This window comes from Pan paniscus, chromosome 18 (genome assembly GCF_029289425.2).
Source record: "Pan paniscus chromosome 18, NHGRI_mPanPan1-v2.0_pri, whole genome shotgun sequence".
Classification (NCBI taxonomy): domain Eukaryota; kingdom Metazoa; phylum Chordata; class Mammalia; order Primates; family Hominidae; genus Pan; species Pan paniscus.
Window position 1 is genome coordinate 99,590,897 of NC_073267.2, and position 19,286 is coordinate 99,610,182.

At 53.3% G+C, this 19,286-nt stretch overlaps 1 protein-coding gene across 10 annotated transcripts in view; it reads right to left on the reverse strand.

The window, feature by feature from the left end:
• The window catches only part of FANCA (FA complementation group A), an 83,317-nt gene that overhangs the window by 5,527 nt on the left and 58,504 nt on the right, over nt 1-19,286 (reverse strand). For 6 of the 10 annotated variants that reach the window (XM_034941083.3, XM_034941086.3, XM_034941087.3 and 3 more), the window contains 8 exons: nt 18,588-18,661; nt 15,224-15,352; nt 7,780-7,864; nt 5,345-5,517; nt 4,277-4,385; nt 2,454-2,513; nt 2,207-2,311; nt 963-1,075 (listed from right to left, as the gene is read on the reverse strand). In XM_034941083.3, coding sequence (XP_034796974.2) covers nt 963-1,075; nt 2,207-2,311; nt 2,454-2,513; nt 4,277-4,385; nt 5,345-5,517; nt 7,780-7,864; nt 15,224-15,352; nt 18,588-18,661 — 848 coding nt within the window. Of the gene's footprint in view, nt 1-962; nt 1,076-2,206; nt 2,312-2,452; nt 2,514-4,276; nt 4,386-5,344; nt 5,518-7,779; nt 7,865-15,223; nt 15,353-16,270; nt 16,389-18,587; nt 18,662-19,286 lie in introns of those variants that run through there. The other 4 variants (XM_034941085.3, XM_063597835.1, XM_063597836.1 and 1 more) reach the window with 4 other exon arrangements.

A 19,286-nucleotide genomic window follows, 5' to 3' on the forward strand; every position in this document is an offset into this window, starting at 1 on the left:
GAGCAATTCTCCTGCCTCAGCCTCCTGAGTAGCTGGGACTACAGGCACACACTATCACACCCAGCTCATTTCTGTATTTTCAGTAGAGACGGTTTCACATGTTGGCCAGGCTGGTCTCAAACTCCTGACCTCAGGTGATCCACCTGCCTTGGCCTCCCAAAGTGCTGGGATTACAGGTGTGCGCCACCGCGCCGGGGCCCTCTTCTGTTCTTTCAGCAGACGGCGAGCAGCCAAACCCTGAGGGGACCCAGTGTGGCATCAGTGATTCAAAACTAGTCACAAAGTAAGGTGTTCTCCAAGGAGGCAGGATGGGTACTAGCAGTGCCCTCTGACGACCCCTTAAGAACACGGCACCCACATTCAGCAGGTGGAGTGGCTGTCAGCTCTGTGGTCCTCAGAAGGGTGTCTGAGCCTGGATCGCGCCAGGAGCTTGATGGTTTGCAAGGACCCGTGAATATCTGACTGGGGTCGACAGGTCAGGGTAGGCTGAGAATCTGCATCCCTGAGGCCCCCATGACACTGACCCTACCAGCACGAGGTGCACTCTGGGAGCCCACATTAGATACAAGAGGAAGGGGAGCAGGTGCAAAGGAATCACTCGAGCTCCTCACTCAGACGGGAGCCTGGGAGAGGCCGTTCCTCACTCAGACGAGAGACTGGCAGAGGCTGTTTTTTTTTTGTTTTTTTTTCTGGACAGAGTCTTGCTCTATTGGCCGTTGGAGTGATCTCGGCTCACTGGAAACTCCGCCTCCTGGGTTCAAGTGATTCTCCTGCCTCGGCCTCCCCAGTAGCTGGGATTACAGGCGCCCACCACCATGAGAACTCGGTTCTTTTCTCCCTGCTCACACGAGAGGCTGCCCACACCGCTTCTCTCAAGCAAGCCAGGGTGTTTAGGAGATGACCGTGAGCAGGTCCCGAAGTGCATCTGGGCGGGCACACCCCATCTCACCACCCACACGTACTCGCTGGCAAACTGCCGGCCTTCTTGTAGCTTCTGCAGTTCCCGGGGCAGCGGGCTCTGGCAGTGTCTCCTCCACCAGCAGAGCAGCACAGGCTCCAGGCTCGGCCACCACACCTATGGAGAGAGCACCAGCACACAGATGAGGGTGGCTGAGGTGGACACACCTCCGCTGCCACAGCCATGACAAGCCCCCAGTGCTCCTACAGGCCACCACAGGCCCACACTCACCCTGCGCTCTGGAACTCCAAAGCCAATATTTTTTACGTCAATTAAGGCTCAAAGCAGTTCCATGAGGCATTATTACCCACACTCATGGAAGACGTGGAATTTGGAGAAGGAAGAGCCTGGCCTAACGCAACAGTGAAGGGACCACACTCCCCTGAGCTGGGAACGAAACAGTGAAGGGACCACACTGCCCTGAGCTGGGAACGAAACAGTGAAGGGACCACACTCCTCTGAGCTGGGAACAAAACAGTGAAGAGACCACACTGCCCTGAGCTGGGAATGCCTGGTCCTTGGATGCCCTCAGCTGAGAGATGGCGTTCTAAACACCGAAGAGTTCATTTCTCACGAATTCCACCAACTGAGCTACAACTCGGTGCAAATGCAGCCTGCTTGAGGAGCTCCCTGGGGAACATGCCGTGCTGCGGAGAAAAAGGCCCTCGTGTCCCTGATGACCGAGAAGGAAGGGCGACAGCTGTGGTCTTCAGGACTAAGTGAGCCGCCAAGGAAGTGAGGGAAATGCTGCCCTCCTCCCACTCCCGGGACCCTGGGCTGCTAGGGGAGCCTGCTGAGCTCTGGCGGGAGCTGAGGTGAACTCTCTGCTCCGAAGTCCCAAGAAAGCATAGTCAGGGCCAAGTGGGCCACAGTTATGCTCTCGTGACGGGGCACAGGCAGCCACCGTACAGCCTCCAGCCAGTGCACAACCCAAGACCGTGAAGAAACAAGCCCTGCACCCCTGTGGACATGAAGGTGCCCGTGGGGTCTGAGTGGGGTCCACAGGGGAGAAGTCCTGAGGGTGCCATGGTGACGGCGGTGGGGGCAGGGACGGTTCTGGGAACTCAGGATGTGCGGCCCTCATCTGCTGTGAGCTGGCATCTTTAACTGTGGCCTCCATGTCTCCTGACGCATTTTCCCTGAGATGGTAACACCCGTGATGGAGACGTGCCGCAGAGATGCCAGAGGCAGCTGTGGAGTCTCCCACTCATCCCCAAAACAAAACACCCAACAAGACAGGTGACCCACCAGAGCAGAGGTCAAAATTAAGGGGCACTTCGTCTGGCACTTGGCCAGTATGAAGTCGACCATTAGGGAGGGGTCTCTGCTCCGCAGACAGGCGTTCAGGAGGCCCTGCAGGAGAGAATGCAGCAGGAGGTCAGCGGTTTGTGAGGACCCACAACTAGTAGAGTGAAGGAACTCGCAGGAAGCTGACAGGAGGATCCACCCACGGCGTTCTGAGAAGGCCACGAGAGGGGCTGAGGGAGCAGCTCACCCTGAAGAAGTGGGCAGTGATGTCCTGTGTCAGGGCACCTCCGTGGGAGCAGAAGTTTCTCTGCAAAAGAGTTCAAGGCAGGTAAGAAAAGCCCACAGGAAGAGAGGCGAGACCAACATGCAGAGTGGCTGCTGTGGATTCAGTTGTGAGAAAAACACTCGCTAAGGCTTGGTGTGGCCACCATGGATGGTGCTCCTGGCTGACCGGGCCTGGCTCCCTGGCTGTGCTGTCCTGAAACTTAACGGCTTCCCTGGGCGGCCAGATCCTGCAGCCCACCAGCTCTGGCCGAAACAGTCTTGTAGGCTCCAGGAAGAAGCCAGGGAGGCACAAGCAGCCGCAGGGAAGGGGACGCACCCGGAGCCTAGATCTGTGGTGAGGACGACACTAATACCAAGGGCCAACCATCCTCTGGTCCCTTCACTAACCAAGTGCTGTCTATGGTGTTTTCCTGTCTGTCGGCTGTCACGTGCCAACTGAGAGCTTTCCGAAAAACAGCCATTCATAAGAATTCAAAGGAGACCATAGTGATTTTCTGAAAGCTTTTGCTAGTCTCACGTCCTCTGCTTTCCTTGTCACATTTTAAAGTGCTGCACAAGGCCGGGCTCACACCTGTAATCCCAGGACTTTGGGAGGCCAAGGCGGGTGGATCACAAGGTCAGGAGTTCAAGACCAGCCTGACCAACATGGTAAAACGTCATCTCTACTAAAAATACAAAACTTAGCCGGGTATGGTGGCAGGCACCTGTAGTCCCAGCTACTCAGGAGGCTGAGGCAGAAGAATCGCTTGAACCTGGGAGGCGGAGGTTGCGGGGTGAGCCAAGATTGCACTGCTGCACTCCAGCCTGGGCGACAGAGCAAGACTCTGTCTCAAAAAATAAAAAAAAAAATAAATAAAAATATAAAATGCTGCACAGCTGGCATGGAACCTGAATTCCATCTCTCACGTTTGTGCATCTTCAAAAACAAGAAAAAGGCCTTCGGGAGCAGAAGCAGCTCTCTGTAGAGTGGGAGGGGCTGGTATCTGTCTCCCCAGCTCTGACCAACTGGGTCCCTACGCTGCCCCTCCCCACAGCAAGTGCCACTTCTTTTTATTTGAGACAAGAGTGTCGCTCTGTCACCCAGGCTGGAGTGTAGTGGTGGGATCTTGGCTCAGTGCAACTCTGCCTCCTGGGCTCAATTAATCCTCCTGACCCAGCCTCTCAAGCAGGTGGGACTACAGGCGTGCACCACCATACCCAGCTAATTTTTCTATTTTTTGTAGAAACAGGGTTTTGTCGTGTTGCCCAGGCTGGTCTCGAACTCCTGGGCTCAAGTGATCCACCCACCTTTCCAGAGTGCTGGGATTACGGGCGTGAGCCACCGCACCCAGCCTACTGGTTAAGATCACCCTGCAACTGACGCTGGGCAGTGTCTAAAATGGAAGATAACTGGGCTGCCTGGCAGGCAACAGCAGTAGTCAGATCACCACAAGGCTTTTTTACACATGAAGCATGTTGAGATTAGAAATAAATGAACCGAGGTGCATGGCACACAAAATGGTCTGTACGATTCCATGGGTCAAAATCATTAAAACTTGAGGGAAACTAAAGGAACTCAAACTTGGGAGAAGGCAGCCTACAGCTGGTTTGGTGATGTGCTGGTGGCCGTCCTGGCTGTGGGTGGGGTCCTCCCTCACATGGCATTCCAGACACTGTTCCCTATTTGACTTTGAACCCTTTCCTCAGTAATTCACACGGTCAGTACACGCATGGAGGCTGCAAGAGCTGCTGTCAGCGCCACAGGCACTGACAGATCAGACGGACACGTGCACACGGGGCACCTACCATCTCAGAGTTGACCAAGTGGAAGAACTGCTCGCATCTGGCAGTGATGGGCTGTTCTGCCTGGAAGCTGCTGCCGCAGAGGACAGACGAAGGCAGGCGGAGGAGGATCCTGGAAAGAAGGGGCTATATTGGTGGCGACAGCACAGCGTACACTCTGCTCCTTCCCAAGGGCTCAGACTCTCAGAGCAGCAACCACTACCCTGAAACCCAGGGCCACAGTTGGAACCAGAGCCTTGGCCTGTGTCCCTCTGTCCCATCCAAAGCCTGCACTCTGAGCCCACCTCCCCTATACCGTGTTTGGCCCACTGCACTCAAAATGTGTTACCAAACAACTTTTAACAGTTACATAATAACCAACAACTTCTGACAGTTACATAATAACCAAGTGGATGACGCACCAGTCTGTCTAGTGAAGCAATTCCCTATGACTGTAAAATTAAATGACTCCACGCTTCTTCTTATAAATGCAGCCGCCGTGGGCGTTTCTCAACACTTTTCCCTACTTTCACAAGAGCTCCTTCTGCGACGTCCCTCCACGTCTGAGCAGGAAGGTTTTTTTGTTGTTGTTGAGACAGAGTCTCGCTCCGTTGCCCAGGCTGGCGTGCAATGGCGTGATCGCGGCTCACTGAAACCTCTGCCTCCCAGGTTCACACCACTCTCCTGCCTCAGTCTCCCGAGTAGCTGGGATTACAGGTGCCCGCCACCACGCCCAGCTAAATTTTTTTGTATTTTTTTTTGTATTTTTAGTAGACGTGGCGTTTCGCCATGTTGGTCAGGCTGGTCTCAAACTCCTGACCTCAGGTGATCCACTCACCTCAGCCTCCCAAAGTCCTAGGATTACAGGCAGGAACCACCTCGCTTGGCTGGAAGGTTTTAGTCAAAAGTACTTTCAACCCTCCAGATCCTCTTCTCCGCGGCATGTGCCACAGAGACGGACAGGCTTGGGGTGGGGACACACAGCCAAGTAAGCAACGGGAAACAAACTCACTACAAAGAAACTCTAGGACCGTCATGAGATGCTGCCCTGCCCAGGTGGTGCTGCCCTGCCCAGGTGGTAGTAGGTGTTACCGTTTGTACATTAGCAGCTCCCTCTGTCTCTGAAGGCTGGCAGCCACGCTCCACCCGCTTGTCAGAGCCTGGAGCCGTCTGCGGAAAATCTCAAAGAGGAAGTGCCCCTGGGAAGGGGTGTGGCCGAGAGGCACTGAGAGGTCTTGCTGCAGCTCCAGGTCAGCTACCATCTCCTGGAAAAGAGCAGTATGCTGGCACAGGAAGGCCTCGGGGCTCACTGCCCAGCCAGTCGGGGACCCAGACAGCAGGGGTCAGGGAGAGGTCTCCACAGTGGACAGGGCAAGAAGGAACAAGTGGGGCAAACTATTTCAATTGGAAATCACTTTGAAATTGCAAATATAGAACAGTGCAGGCCGGGTGCTGTGGCTCACGTCTGTAATGCCAGCACTTTGGGAGGCCGAGGCAGGCAGATTCCTTGAGCCCAGGAGTTACAGTACTACTTATCAATTAAGAAAAAACAGCTGGGCGTGGTGGCTCATGCCTGTAATCCCAGCACTTTGGGAGGCCAAGGCGGGCGGATCACGAGGTCAGGAGATGGAGACCATCCTGGCTAACATGGTAAAACCCTGTTGCTACTAAAAAATACAAAAAAATTAGCTGGGCATGGTGGCAGGCGCCTGTAGTCCCAGCGACTCAGGCGGCTGAGGCAGGAGAATGGCGTGAATCCGGGAGGTGGAGCTTGCAGTGAGCCCAGATCGCGCCACTGCACTTCAGACTGGGCAACAGAGCGAGACTCCGTCTCAAAAAAAAAAAAAAAAAAAAAAAAAAAAAAAAAAAAAGGCCAGGTATGGTGGCTCACGCCTGTAATCCCAGCACTTTGGGAGGCCAAGACAGGTGGATTACCTGAGGTCAGGAGTCCAAGACCAGCCTAGCCAACAAAATTAGCCATACAAAATTTTGCCATACAAAAATTAGCTGGGTGTGGTGGCAGGCGCCTGTAATCCCAGCTAATCAGGAGGCAGAGGCAGGAGAATAGCTTGAATCCGGGAGGTAGAGGCTGCAGTGAGCCAAGATCCCGCCACTGAACTCCAGCCTGCACTCCAGAGCAAGACTCTGTCTCAAAAACAAACAAACAGACAAAACAAAACAAAACAAAACAAAACAGCAGGAGGACACTCATGTGCCCTTCACCCAGATTAACCTCTGGCTAACATTTTACCCCACACATCATTTTTGCCTCACAAGTCTTTTGTTGTTGTTGTTGTTGTTGAGACAGTCTCAGTCCGGTTGCCCAGGCTGGAGTGCGGCAGTGCAGTCTTGGCTTATGGCAGCCTTGACTCTCGAGCTCAGCTGATTCTCGTAAGTCAGCTTCCTGAGTAGCTGGGACTATAGGTACACACCACCATGCTCGACTAGTGTTTTGTATTTTTAGTAGAGATGGGGTTTCACCATGTTGGCCAAACTGGTCTCGAGCCCCTGACCTCAAGTGATCTAGCCACCTCAGCCTCCCCAAGTGCTGGGATTACAGGCGTAAGCCACCGTGCCCGGCTGGCTGTATTTTTTAAAGAAGAATAAAGATCAGGTGCAGTGGCTCACGCCTGTAATCCAACAATTTTGGAGACCGAGATGGGTGGTTCACTTGGGCCCAGGAGTTCGAGACAAGCCTGGGCAACATGGCAGAACTCCGTCTCTACAAAAAATCAGCTGGGTGTGGTGGCGCACACAGGTGCACGCTGTCAGGATTGCTTGAGCCCAGGAAGTCAAGGCTGCAGAGAGATATGATCGCACCACTATACTCTAGCCTGGGTGACAGAGCAAGACCCTGTCCCGATAATAACAATAATTATGATTACAATGAAGAGGAAAAAGCAGATGGTCTCACTGAGGAGGAGCCAGGTGGGTCTAGGGAAAGCATCCGGCTGAGGAGCTGGGAGGCCCCAGAGCTGGGGGAGGGGGAGACAGGGGCCTGGCACAGAAGACGCACGGGTGGCCAGCACCGGTAAATGCCTGCTGACTGACAGTGAACCCACATAGGTACGTGCTGCCTACCTGTATAGACTTCAGGTGATCCACCAGCCTCGGACTCCCAAAGTACTGGGATTACAAGCCTGAGCCAACAATAAATATCTTTTTTTTTTTTTTGAGACGGAGTCTCACTCTGTCGCCCGCCCAGGCTGAAGTGCAGTGGCACAATCTCGGCTCACTGCAAGCTCCGCCTCCTGGGTTCATTCCATTCTCCTGCCTCAGCCTCCCGAGTAGCTGGGGCTACAGGTGCCCGCCACCACGCCCGGCTAAATTTTTGTATTTTTAGTAGAGACGGGGTTTCATCGTGTTAGCCAGGATGGTCTCGATCTCCTGACCGTGGGATCCGCCTGCCTCGGCCTCCCAAAGTTCTGGGATTACAGGCGTGAGCCACCGCGCCTGGCAATAAATATCTTAATAGCACGCGGCTTAAATAAAGTGAATGCACTGAGTTGTGGCACCCTCAAACTCACCTGCAATCTGGAAATAATATCCTCATTTCCTGTGCGGCCACCAAAGACCAAATCAGAATTTTCTGAGTGGTCATAACTCCTTGAGCTGAAATGAAAATACAATAAAATCCTCCTCAGTATCGCCTAATAGTGCTGAAGTTCCCAGTTCTCCTCCTGCCTCCGGAGCTGAGTGATGGCTGTGCTTCTCTGACAGTGTGACCCTCACATTAGTCAACAATAAACAACAAAAACTGCCACAAAATACTACCAACCCCAACCCAGGAAATACAAAAATTATGTACCATGACCAAGGAGGCTTATCCCAAGAATGCAAGGATGTGGGTGGCAAGCCACCCAGGCACCAAGGCAAGAGACAGAGGACACGAGCTGTTCCAGTATAATAAAATATAAAACAAGAATTGTTATACCAGATATAGATCTTAGATATGATTACATATGAATATCATTAATCATTAGTTGATAGCAATTACTTTTTATTCCAATATTATGATAATCCTTGCTCTATAATCATAGCCTAGGAAAAACCAGGCCATACAGAGATAGGAGCTGAGGGGACATAGTGAGAAGTGACCAGAAGACAAGAGTGCGAGAGCCTTCTGTTATGCCCGGACAGGGCCACCAGAGGGCTCCTCGGTCTAGCGGTGACGCCAGCGTCTGGGAAGACGCCCGTCACCAAGCGGATCGTGGTCCAGCGGTAGCAAAAGGTGTCAAGAAACAACACCCGCTACTTAGCAGACCGGGAAAGGGTGGGGGGGTCTCCCTTTCTCCGGGGGAGTTTAGAGAAGACTCTGCTCCTCCACCTCTTGTGGAGGGCCTGACATCAGTCAGACTCGCCCGCAGTTATCCGGAGGCCTAACCGTCTCCCTGTGATGCTGTGCTTCAGTGGTCACACTCCTAGTCCACCTTCATGTTCCATCCTGTACACCTGGCTCTGCCTTCCAGATAGCAGTAGCAAATTAGTGAAAGTACTAATAGTCCCTGATATGCAGAAATAATGGCGTAAGCTGTCTTTCTGTCTCCTCTCCCTCTCTGCCTCAGCTGCCAGGCAGGGAAGGGCCCCCTGTCCAGTGGACACGTGACCCATGTGACCTTACCTATCATTGGAGGTGACTCACATTGTTTACCCTGCCCCTTCTGCCTTGCATCCAGTAAATAACAGCGCAGCCAGACATTCGGAGCCACTACCAGTCTCCGCGCATTGGTGGTAGTGGTCCCCCGGGCCCAGCTGCCTTTTCTCTTATCTCTGTCTTGTGTCTTTATTTCTACACTCTCTCGTCGCTGCACACAGGGAGAGACCCACCGACCCTCTGGGGCTGGTCCCCAGGCTGGAGTTGCAGTGGCATGATCTCAACTCACTGCAACCTCTGCCTCCTGAGTTCAAGTGATTCTTCTGCCTCAGCCTCCCAAGTAATGGATTACAGGAGCCCACCACGATGCCTGGCTAATTTTTGTATTTTTAGTAGATGGGGTTTCACCATGTTGCCCAGGCTGGTCTCCAACTCCTGACCTCATGATCTGCCCACTTCACCCTCCCAAAGTGCTGGGATTACAGGCGTGAGCCACCATGCCTGGCCAGATATGATCTTATATATACAAAGCCCTAAGGAATCGATACAAAAACACTCTTAGAACTAATAAATGACTAGAGCCAATGAATATACAAGAATCACTGGTGTTTCTATACATTAGCAACAAATGATTCAAAAGGAAAGAAGACTCGCTATCACTGAGATGGCAATACTGCCCCACATGCAGTCCGTATCAGGGTCCCAGCTACTTTTGTCGAAACTGACAAGCTCATCCCAAAATTAAGACACAACTACAAAGCACCTAGAAAAGCCAAACCATCCTGAAAAAGAAGAACCAAGTTGGAGGCCTCACACTTCCCAATTTTAAAACCTACTACAAAGCTTCATCCCAATGACGCAGTGCATATGGACATACAGATCAAGGGAACACAATGAGAGCCAGAAACATACCCTCACTTGAGCAGCCATCTAACTTTTGACAAGGGTGCCAAGACCCTTCAGTGGGGAAAGAACTGTTTTCAACAAATGGTGCTGAGACAACTGCATGGCCACAAGCAACAGAATAAAGCTGGATGACCTCACACAACACTTTTTTTTTTTTTTTTTTGAGACAGTCTCTCACTCTGTCGCCCAGGCTGGAGTGCAGTGGCACAATCTTGGCTCACTGCAACCTCCGCCTCCCAGGTTCAAGCAAGTCTCCTGCCTCAGCCTCCCGAGTAGCTGGGATTACAGGCGGCTGCCACCATGCCTGGCTAGTTTTTGTATTTTTTTAGTTTCGCCATGTTGGCCAGGCTGGTCTCGAACTCCTGACATCAAGTGATCTGCCCGCCTCAGCCTCCCAAAGTGCTGGGATTACAGGCGTGAGCCACCGTGGCTGGCCCAAAATGTTTTCTGATCCATCAAAATGAATCAAAATCCTAAAGAGCTAAACTAAAAATAAATGATCTGGACTTTATAAAAATTTGAAACCTTTGTGCATTAAACGATACTATCAAGAGAGTGAAAAAAGAATTAACAGAATGGGAGAAAATATTTACAAATCATATATTTGATAAGAACTTTATCTAAAATATATAAAGAACTCATACAACTCAGTAAGGCAAATAGAGTCATGAACTGCTCAATGACAAGGATCCATTCTGAGAAACACATCTTTAGGTGGTTTCATCACGTGAACATCCAAGAGCACAGACACAGACCAGAGCCCCCCGCACACCTAGGCCACACGGCACGACCCACCACAGCGACACAGACAGCAGAGCCCCCCGCACACCTAGGCCACACGGCACGACCCACCACAGCGACACAGACAGCAGAGCCCCCCGCACACCTAGGCCACACGGCACGGCCCACCTCACAGACACAGACCAGAGCCCCCCGCACACCTAGGCCACACGGCACGGCCCACCACAGCGACACAGACAGCAGAGCCCCCCCGCACACCTAGGCCACACGGCACGACCCACCACAGCGACACAGACAGCAGAGCCCCCCGCACACCTAGGCCACACGGCACAGCCCACCGCAGACATAAACCAGAGCCCCCCGCACACCTAGGCCACACGGCACGGCCCACCTCACAGACACAGACCAGAGCCCCCCGCACACCTAGGCCACACGGCACGGCCCACCACAGCGACACAGACAGCAGAGCCCCCCGCACACCTAGGCCACACGGCACAACCCACCACAGCGACACAGACAGCAGAGCCCCCCGCACACCTAGGCCACACAGCACGGCCCGCCGCACAGACACAGACCAGAGCCCCCCGCACACCTAGGCCACACGGCACGACCCACCACAGCGACACAGACAGCAGAGCCCCCCGCACACCTAGGCCACACGGCACGGCCCACCGCACAGACACAGACCAGAGCCGCCCGCACACCTAGGCCACACGGCACGACCCACCTCACAGACACAGACCAGAGCCCCCCGCACACCTAGGCCACATGGCACGGCCCACCTCACAGACACAGACCAGAGCCCCCCGCACACCTAGGCCACACGGCACGGCCCACCTCACAGACACAGACAGCAGAGCCCCCCGCACACCTAGGCCACACGGCACGGCCCGCCGCACAGACACAGACCAGAGCCCCCCGCACACCTAGGCCACACGGCACGGCCCACCGCGCAGACACAGACCAGAGCCCCCCACACACCTAGGCCACATGGCACGGCCCACCACAGACACAGACCAGAGCCTCCCCGCACACCTAGGCCACACGGCACGGCCCACCTCACAGACACAGACCAGAGCCCCCCGCACACCTAGGCCACACGGCACGGCCCACCTCACAGACACAGACCAGAGCCCCCCGCACACCTAGGCCACACGGCACGGCCCACCACAGCGACACAGACAGCAGAGCCCCCCGCACACCTAGGCCACACGGCACGGCCCGCCGCACAGACACAGACCAGAGGCCCCCCGCACGCCTAGGCCACACGGCACGGCCCACCACAGCGACACAGACAGCAGAGCCCCCCGCACACCTAGGCCACACGGCACGGCCCGCCGCACAGACACAGACCAGAGGCCCCCCGCACACCTAGGCCACACGGCACGGCCCACCACAGCGACACAGACAGCAGAGCCCCCCGCACACCTAGGCCACACGGCACGGCCCGCCGCACAGACACAGACCAGAGGCCGCCCGCACACCTAGGCCACACGGCACGGCCCACCATAGCGACACAGACAGCAGAGCCCCCCGCACACCTAGGCCACACGGCACGGCCCACCACAGCGACACAGACAGCAGAGCCCCCCGCACACCTAGGCCACACGGCACGGCCCGCCGCACAGACACAGACCAGAGGCCCCCCGCACGCCTAGGCCACACGGCACGGCCCACCACAGCGACACAGACAGCAGAGCCCCCCGCACACCTAGGCCACACGGCACGGCCCGCCGCACAGACACAGACCAGAGGCCGCCCGCACACCTAGGCCACACGGCACGGCCCACCACAGCGACACAGACAGCAGAGCCCCCCGCACACCTAGGCCACACGGCACGGCCCACCACAGCGACACAGACAGCAGAGCCCCCCGCACACCTAGGCCACACGGCACGGCCCGCCGCACAGACACAGACCAGAGGCCCCCCGCACGCCTAGGCCACACGGCACGGCCCACCACAGCGACACAGACAGCAGAGCCCCCCGCACACCTAGGCCACACGGCACGGCCCACCACAGCGACACAGACAGCAGAGCCCCCCGCACACCTAGGCCACACGGCACGGCCCGCCGCACAGACACAGACCAGAGGCCCCCCGCACGCCTAGGCCACACGGCACGGCCCAGTGCTCCCAGGCTATAAACCGGCATAGCATGTAACTGTATTGCATGCTGCAACTGTAACACAACAGTATTTGTGTATCTAAACATAGAAAAGGTACAGTAAAAACACAGTTAAAAAAAAGGTACAAAAAATTATGGCTATGTGGGATTACTGTCATATATGTGGCTCGTTGTTAACCAGAACATTCTTACGCAGTACATGAATGTGACCCAGTTTTCAAATGGGCTAAGGATGTGAACAGATTTCTCCAAAAAAAATCTAAAATGGCCAATATGAAAATGGAAAGATGTTCAAAATCACTATCCATTAGGGAAGTGCAAATCGAAACCACAATCAAATAGCACTTAATACCCACTAGGATGGCTACCATCAAGTCAGGCCTGGCAGAGGTTCACGCCTGTAATCCCAGCTCTTTGGGAGGCCGAGGCGGGCAGATCACCTGAGGTCAGAAGTTCAAGACCAGTCTGGCCAACATGGTGAAACCCCATCTCTACTACAACTACAAAAATTTGCCAGGTGTGGTGGTGCCTGTGGTCCCAGCTACTTGAGGGGCTGAAGCAGGAGGATCACTTGAGCCCAGGAGGTTGAGGCTGCAGTGGGCTGCAGTCACTGTACCCCAGCCTCGGTGACAAAGAAAGACCCAGTTTCAAAATAAATATAAATAAGACAAAGTAAGACTATCTCAAAAAACAAACAAACAAAGTGAATGGATAAACAAAATATGGCTGATCTTTCTGTTCCGCAGTGAGCAGCTCTGTGCAAACCTACCCATAAAGGCTGGGGAAGCTGGAAGGCTGAAGAAAGAGGCTGAACAATCCAGTTTCTCAAACAGAAACGTTTAAGGACTTACAGACAGAAGCCATGTCTCAGGCAGCCTAGAGAGACGATGCATCCCTGCACTGTTACCCCCAGGCAGGGCTTCTATACCACAGGGAAGGACTATTGAAGTCAACCCCTCAGGGAAAGGCAAGAATGCTCTGTGAATCTAACCGCTGGATTTATGGTGGAAGATTTGTTTTTTTGTTTTGAGATGGAGTCTCACTCTGTCACCCAGGCTGGAATGTAGTGGTGTTTTCACAGCTCATTGCAACCTCTGCCTCCCCGGCTCAAGCAATCCCACCTCAGCCTCACGAGTAGCTGGGACCATAGGCACGCACTACCATGCCTGGCTTATTTTTTTTTTTGTCTAGACAGTTTCACCAGGCTGGTCTCGAGCTCCTGAGCTCAGATGATCCGCCTGCCTTGGCCTCCCAGTGCTGAGATTCCAGGCATGAGCCACTGCGCCCAGCCTCAAGGTTGTTTTGACCTAAGAGTGGGATTTAAGGTAACAGCAGATAAATGGGAAATCTCAGGAGGCATTCTTGGAGTAGGGTTAACAAGAAGTCACCCACGATGGAGGTGCGTCAGCCTCCATACCTTCTGTGAGCATCAGTCAGCCATAAGAAGGAAGGGTATGCTGTGCTACAACACAGATGAGCCTCAGAAACATTCTGCTCAGCCAAAGAAGCCAGACACAAAGGGCCACATACTACGTGATTCTGTTGATATTAAACATCCCTAACAGGCAAATCCATGAACATAAAATGGATTCGTGGTTGCCACAGGCAGGGGACATGGGGGGAAGCTGCATACACACTTGCCATCTGTACTGAATGCTGCAGCTGTAACACAACAGTGTGAAGCTGCAAACAAGAGCCCCTGGGGACAAAGCCTGGACAGCCCCAGGTACACTCCGTCCATCCTTCTGGCCCACACGCAACACCTCAGGAACTGCTCTGTCCTGAGAATCCCTCTCAGATGGAGAGAGGCTGTGATTTCCAGGATCTACTAGGCCATTTGTGCCGTGCTTCACACATGCTCACCTTGAATACCAGGTGACAGAACAGAAAAACAACGTTGTTGCTATTTTTATCTTTTTTTTGAGACAGAGTCTTGCTCTGTCGCCCAGTCGGCTCACTGCAACCTCTGCCTCCCAGGTTCAAGCAATCCTCCTGCCTCAGCCTCCCAAGTAGCTGGGATTACAGGCACTCGCCACCACACTCAGCTAATTTTTGTATTTTTAGTAGAGAGGGAGGTTTCACCATGTAGGCCAGGCTGGTCTTGAACTCCTGACCTGAGGTGATCCACCCACCTCAGCCTCCCAAAGTGCTGGGATTACAGGTGTGAGCCACCACGCCCGGCCCAAAGTTGTTGCTTCTGACAAGTCTATACACATAAAGAAACAAGCGATGCAGGAAGCTTGGCTTTATTTTGTATTGACATAGATTTGCTATGTGATAGGCTCAAGTGTACTTTGCATACCAAAATTGGACTGAGAGAAAAATGCATTCTTAGAACTACCATGATTAAAAGTAAGGCCTCATCGCTGTGTGATGGTTAATACTGACTGTCAACGTGACTGGACTGAAGAATGCAAAGCATTGATCCTGAGTGTGTCTGTGAGGGTGTTGCCAAAGGAGATTGACATTTGGGTATGGGCTGGGAAAGGCAGACCCACCCTTAGCTAATTAGATGGGCACCAGCATGGCCAGAAACTCCCCTTTATATATATCCTATTAGTCCTGTCCCTCCAGAGAACCCTAATACAGTGTGTGCTGCTAACCTTTGGTGGAAATCCATCAGTGCGTTGACAAGAATGGTACACGCAGCCTGCAGGTCTCCGTCACAGCCCCCTGAAGCCGAGGACTCAGGGAGAAAGTGCTCATGGATCGCCCACTGGTGGAAGTCCTGCCTAGAACAGCAAACACTGCCATCAATTCTGAGAAATGCTTCGTGGCCAGCGGTTCCCCATAACCAGGGAATAGGCCCATAGTAAGGGACACACAGCACTAGTGAGAGCTGGGTTGAGACTGGCGGCTCGGGACCTTGGAGTAGGGATGAGACCTCACTGTCTGCAGGGTGGGATGCCTGGGGATGTGGGAAAGGCCTGGTCTCAGGAGTGACCTTTGTGACCCCGCCTTCCATGGATCAAAGGCCACTCAGGATGACATCCCACGGGGTAACTGCTGGCCACACAGCACATGAGCTTGGTGAACAGAACAGGCAAGCACAAAAATGTAGGCTGGGGCAGGTGCAGTGGCTCATGCCTGTAATCCCAGCACTTTGGGAGGCTGAGGCGGGCGGATCACGAGGTTAGGAGATCGAGACCATCCTGGGTAACACGGTTAAACCTCGTCTCTATTCAAAATACAAAAAAATTAGCCGGGCGTGGTGGTGGGCACCTGTAGTCCCAGCTACTCATGAGGCTGAGGCAGGAGAATGGTATGAACCTGGGAGGTGGAGCCTGCAGTAAGCCGAGATCATGCCACTGCACTCCTGCTTGGGCAACAGAGCGAGACTCCGTCTCAAAAAAAAAAAAAAAAAGTAGCCTGGAAAGTCACCTGAGGGCACCTGAGCTACTCACAGGCCCACCAGAAGGGGATGGTGAAGCAACCTGCATCCAGACTGTGGGCTCTGTGGATACGGATGGGAAGGGGCTCAAGGAGACACTCACTCAAAACTGCAGTGGCTACACCTGTAATCCCAGCACTGTGGGAGGCCAAGGTGGGAGGATCACTTGAGCCCAGGAGTCTGACATCAGCCTGAGCAACAAAGGGAGACCCCATTCCTACAAAAAATAAAAAAATTAGCTGGGCATAGTAGTGCCCACCTGTGGTCCCAGCTACTCAGGAGGCTGAGGCAGGAGGATCACTCGAGCTCTGGAGAGGGAGGCTGCCGTGAGCCGTGAGTGCAACACTGTACTCCATCCTGGCCAACAGAGTGCGATCCTGTCTCAAACAAACAAACAAATCTGCAGTGCACAGAACCATCAATACCGCAATCCATTTATGCAGAAAGAGCCACAACCAGGAAAACGCTCCACATGATCCTGCAAATGTGAGTGCTAAGGAGTGTGTGCTCTCCTCACACTGTCCGGGACTGGGGTGCCCCACCCACGCTGTCCGGGACCGGGGTGCTCCACCCATGCTGTCCGGGACCGGGGTGCCCCACCCACGCTGTCCGGGACCGGGATGCTCCACCCATGCTGTCTGGAACTGGGGTGCTCCACCCACACTGTCTGGAACCGGCACAGAATGTATCTAAGTATCACTTAAATAATTCAGAAAAGAAAGAAAATCCCGGAACACTTCTCAACACAACTTCCACGCAGCGGTGACCTGAGTGGTAAGGAGTGGTCCTCATGACCTCATGCAGCAGACAAGCCCCTCCCTCTGACCTCCTCCTTAGATTCCACCCCAGAGAGCAGCCGGGAGGAGAAACGGGGGTGAGCGAAGGAAGCGCCTGCAGAGCGGGCTTGGCACGACCTGAACCATCAGCACCTGTTTTGCCGCAGGCAGCAGCGAGTTTTCTTTTTGTGGCCCCTATGTTTTCCTTTTCCTATTACTTCTGTTGGTTTCATCCAGAATCTGATACCAGGATCCAGGTGCAGGCGACAGTGCTGCATGTGCCTGGAGGGCCCCTGATGGCCGGAAGGACGAGGAGCACAGGGTGGCTGTTGCCAACCCTCTCCTGAGTCTAGGTGTGGCAGGCACCCTGAGACTCATGTACCCACCAGGATACTCCATGTCTGCAGTGACCACATTCCCCTCTCCCTGACCTCCACCCTAAACTTCACACCCTCAAACCCAAGGGCCCTCTGGGCTCCCTACTCCTATGCGCAGAGCAGCACATCTGGCCTCTCAAATAGTCTCAAATGGTCTCAGTCATCAGCCCTGGGACTCATGGGGGTTCACTGCTTCATTTACCCACTTCTTGGTGCCCCCAAGTCAAGGCTGGCATCTCTCCTCAAAGTCTGCACCACCTGCTCCACACCAGCCTCTGCTCCTGCCTGGTCATTTCCTCTCACACGGCCCTGTCTGTTATCTCCAGAGCTCATTCCTACCTTTAATCCACTTCTGTGTCTACCTGTGTGTTGCCAGGGCCTGGACACAGGTGTACAGCTCCCGGACAGCAGCCATACCCCAGCCAGGATAGGGTGAAGTCTAAGTGGGTGCCTTATATGTGCCACATCTGCCCTCATTGATACAAAGGTGCCATATGGGCAGGCTTGTTTCTTCCCCTCTATATTCCCTGCTTCTAGAACACTCTAGAATTGTCTGCCACATGGTAGGAGCTCAGTAAATGTTTCTTAAATAAAGGAATAACAACCGAAATTGGGCAACCCAGCCAGGCGCAGTGGCTCACGCCTGTAACGCCAGCACTTTGGGAGGCCAAGGCAAGTGGATCACGAGGTCAGGAGATTGAGACCATCCTGGCTAACACGCTGAAACCCCGTCTCTAATAAAAATACAAAAAATTAGCCGGGCGTGGTGGCAGGCGCCTGTAGTCCCAGCTACTCGGGAGGCTGAGCCAGGAGAATGGCGTGAACCCGGGAGGTGGAGGCTGCAGTGAGCCAAGATCGCGCCATTGCATTCCAGCCTGGGTGACAGAGCGAGACTCCGTCTCAGAAAAAAAAAAAAGAGAAACAGAAATTGCCACCGCGTGGAAGCTTTACTTTCGCTTTTGCTTTAATAAATCTTGCCACCGAAAAAAAAAAAATTGAAATTCTGCTCAAAGATTAACAGTTAAACCAAACATTAAATTGAGGATAAAATGACAAAACATAGGCTTTAAGACAATGTGGAAAACCGTGTAACATTTTAAAGGGAAGCTCCTTTTTCTTTTGAGATAGGGTCTCACTCCGTTGCATAGGCTAAAGTGCAGTGGTGTGATCTCAGCTCGCTGCAGCCTCTACCTCCCCGGCTCAAGCAATGCTTCTGCTCAGCCTCCCAAGTGGCCGTGATGACTGGAACGTGCCGCATGTCCGGCTTCTTTTCTATTTTTTGTAGAGATGGAGTCTCCCCGTGTTGCCCAGGCTGACCTCAAACTCCTGGATTCAAGAGATCTCCTGCCTCAGCCTCCCAAAGTGCTGGGATTATAGGTGTGAGCCATTATACCTGGCCAGGGTAGCTCTTTTCAACACTTACCGTTCAGTATCTGAAAGAGCATCAGCTTCAGGTTGAATTTCCAGCTCCAGGTGTAACCAGTCTTGGTAAGTTAACTGAGAGAAAGGGAGCAATTCAATACAATGAGGACAGAACACACAATCCATCCACAGGTTTATAGACCAGTTTGTCATTTCATCTCATACGCAGCCCTCCATGTCCCTGTGTTATAATGAAATTGCAGCTGAGAGTTCCACAGGAAAGAAACCTTAGTTTTATCAAGAATGATTTCTTACAGGATTTCCCTAGCACAAAGATGTTAGTACTGTAATCCTTCTTTCCAAGTATAAAAGGGCTATTTTAGTCTGGGCAACATAGTAAGACCTCATCTCATTTAAAAATTACCTGGGCGTGGTGGCTCATGCCTGTAATCCCAGCACTTTGGGAGGCTGAGGCCAGCAGATTGCTTGAGCCTAGGAGTTTGACACCAGCCTAGGCAACATGGTGACACCCCGTCTCTACAAAAGATTTAAAAATCAGCCAGGCGTGGTGGCACATGTGTGTGGTCCCAGCCTCTTGGGAGGCTGAGGCAGGAGGATCTCTTGAGCCCAGGAGGTCAAGGCTGCAGTGAGCAACAGAGTGAGAACTATCTATAAAAAGGAAAAAAAAAAAGAAAAAAGAAACTAACAAAACAACAACATTCTACAGCTATTCACAGTAGCATACCTTCATTTATTTTTG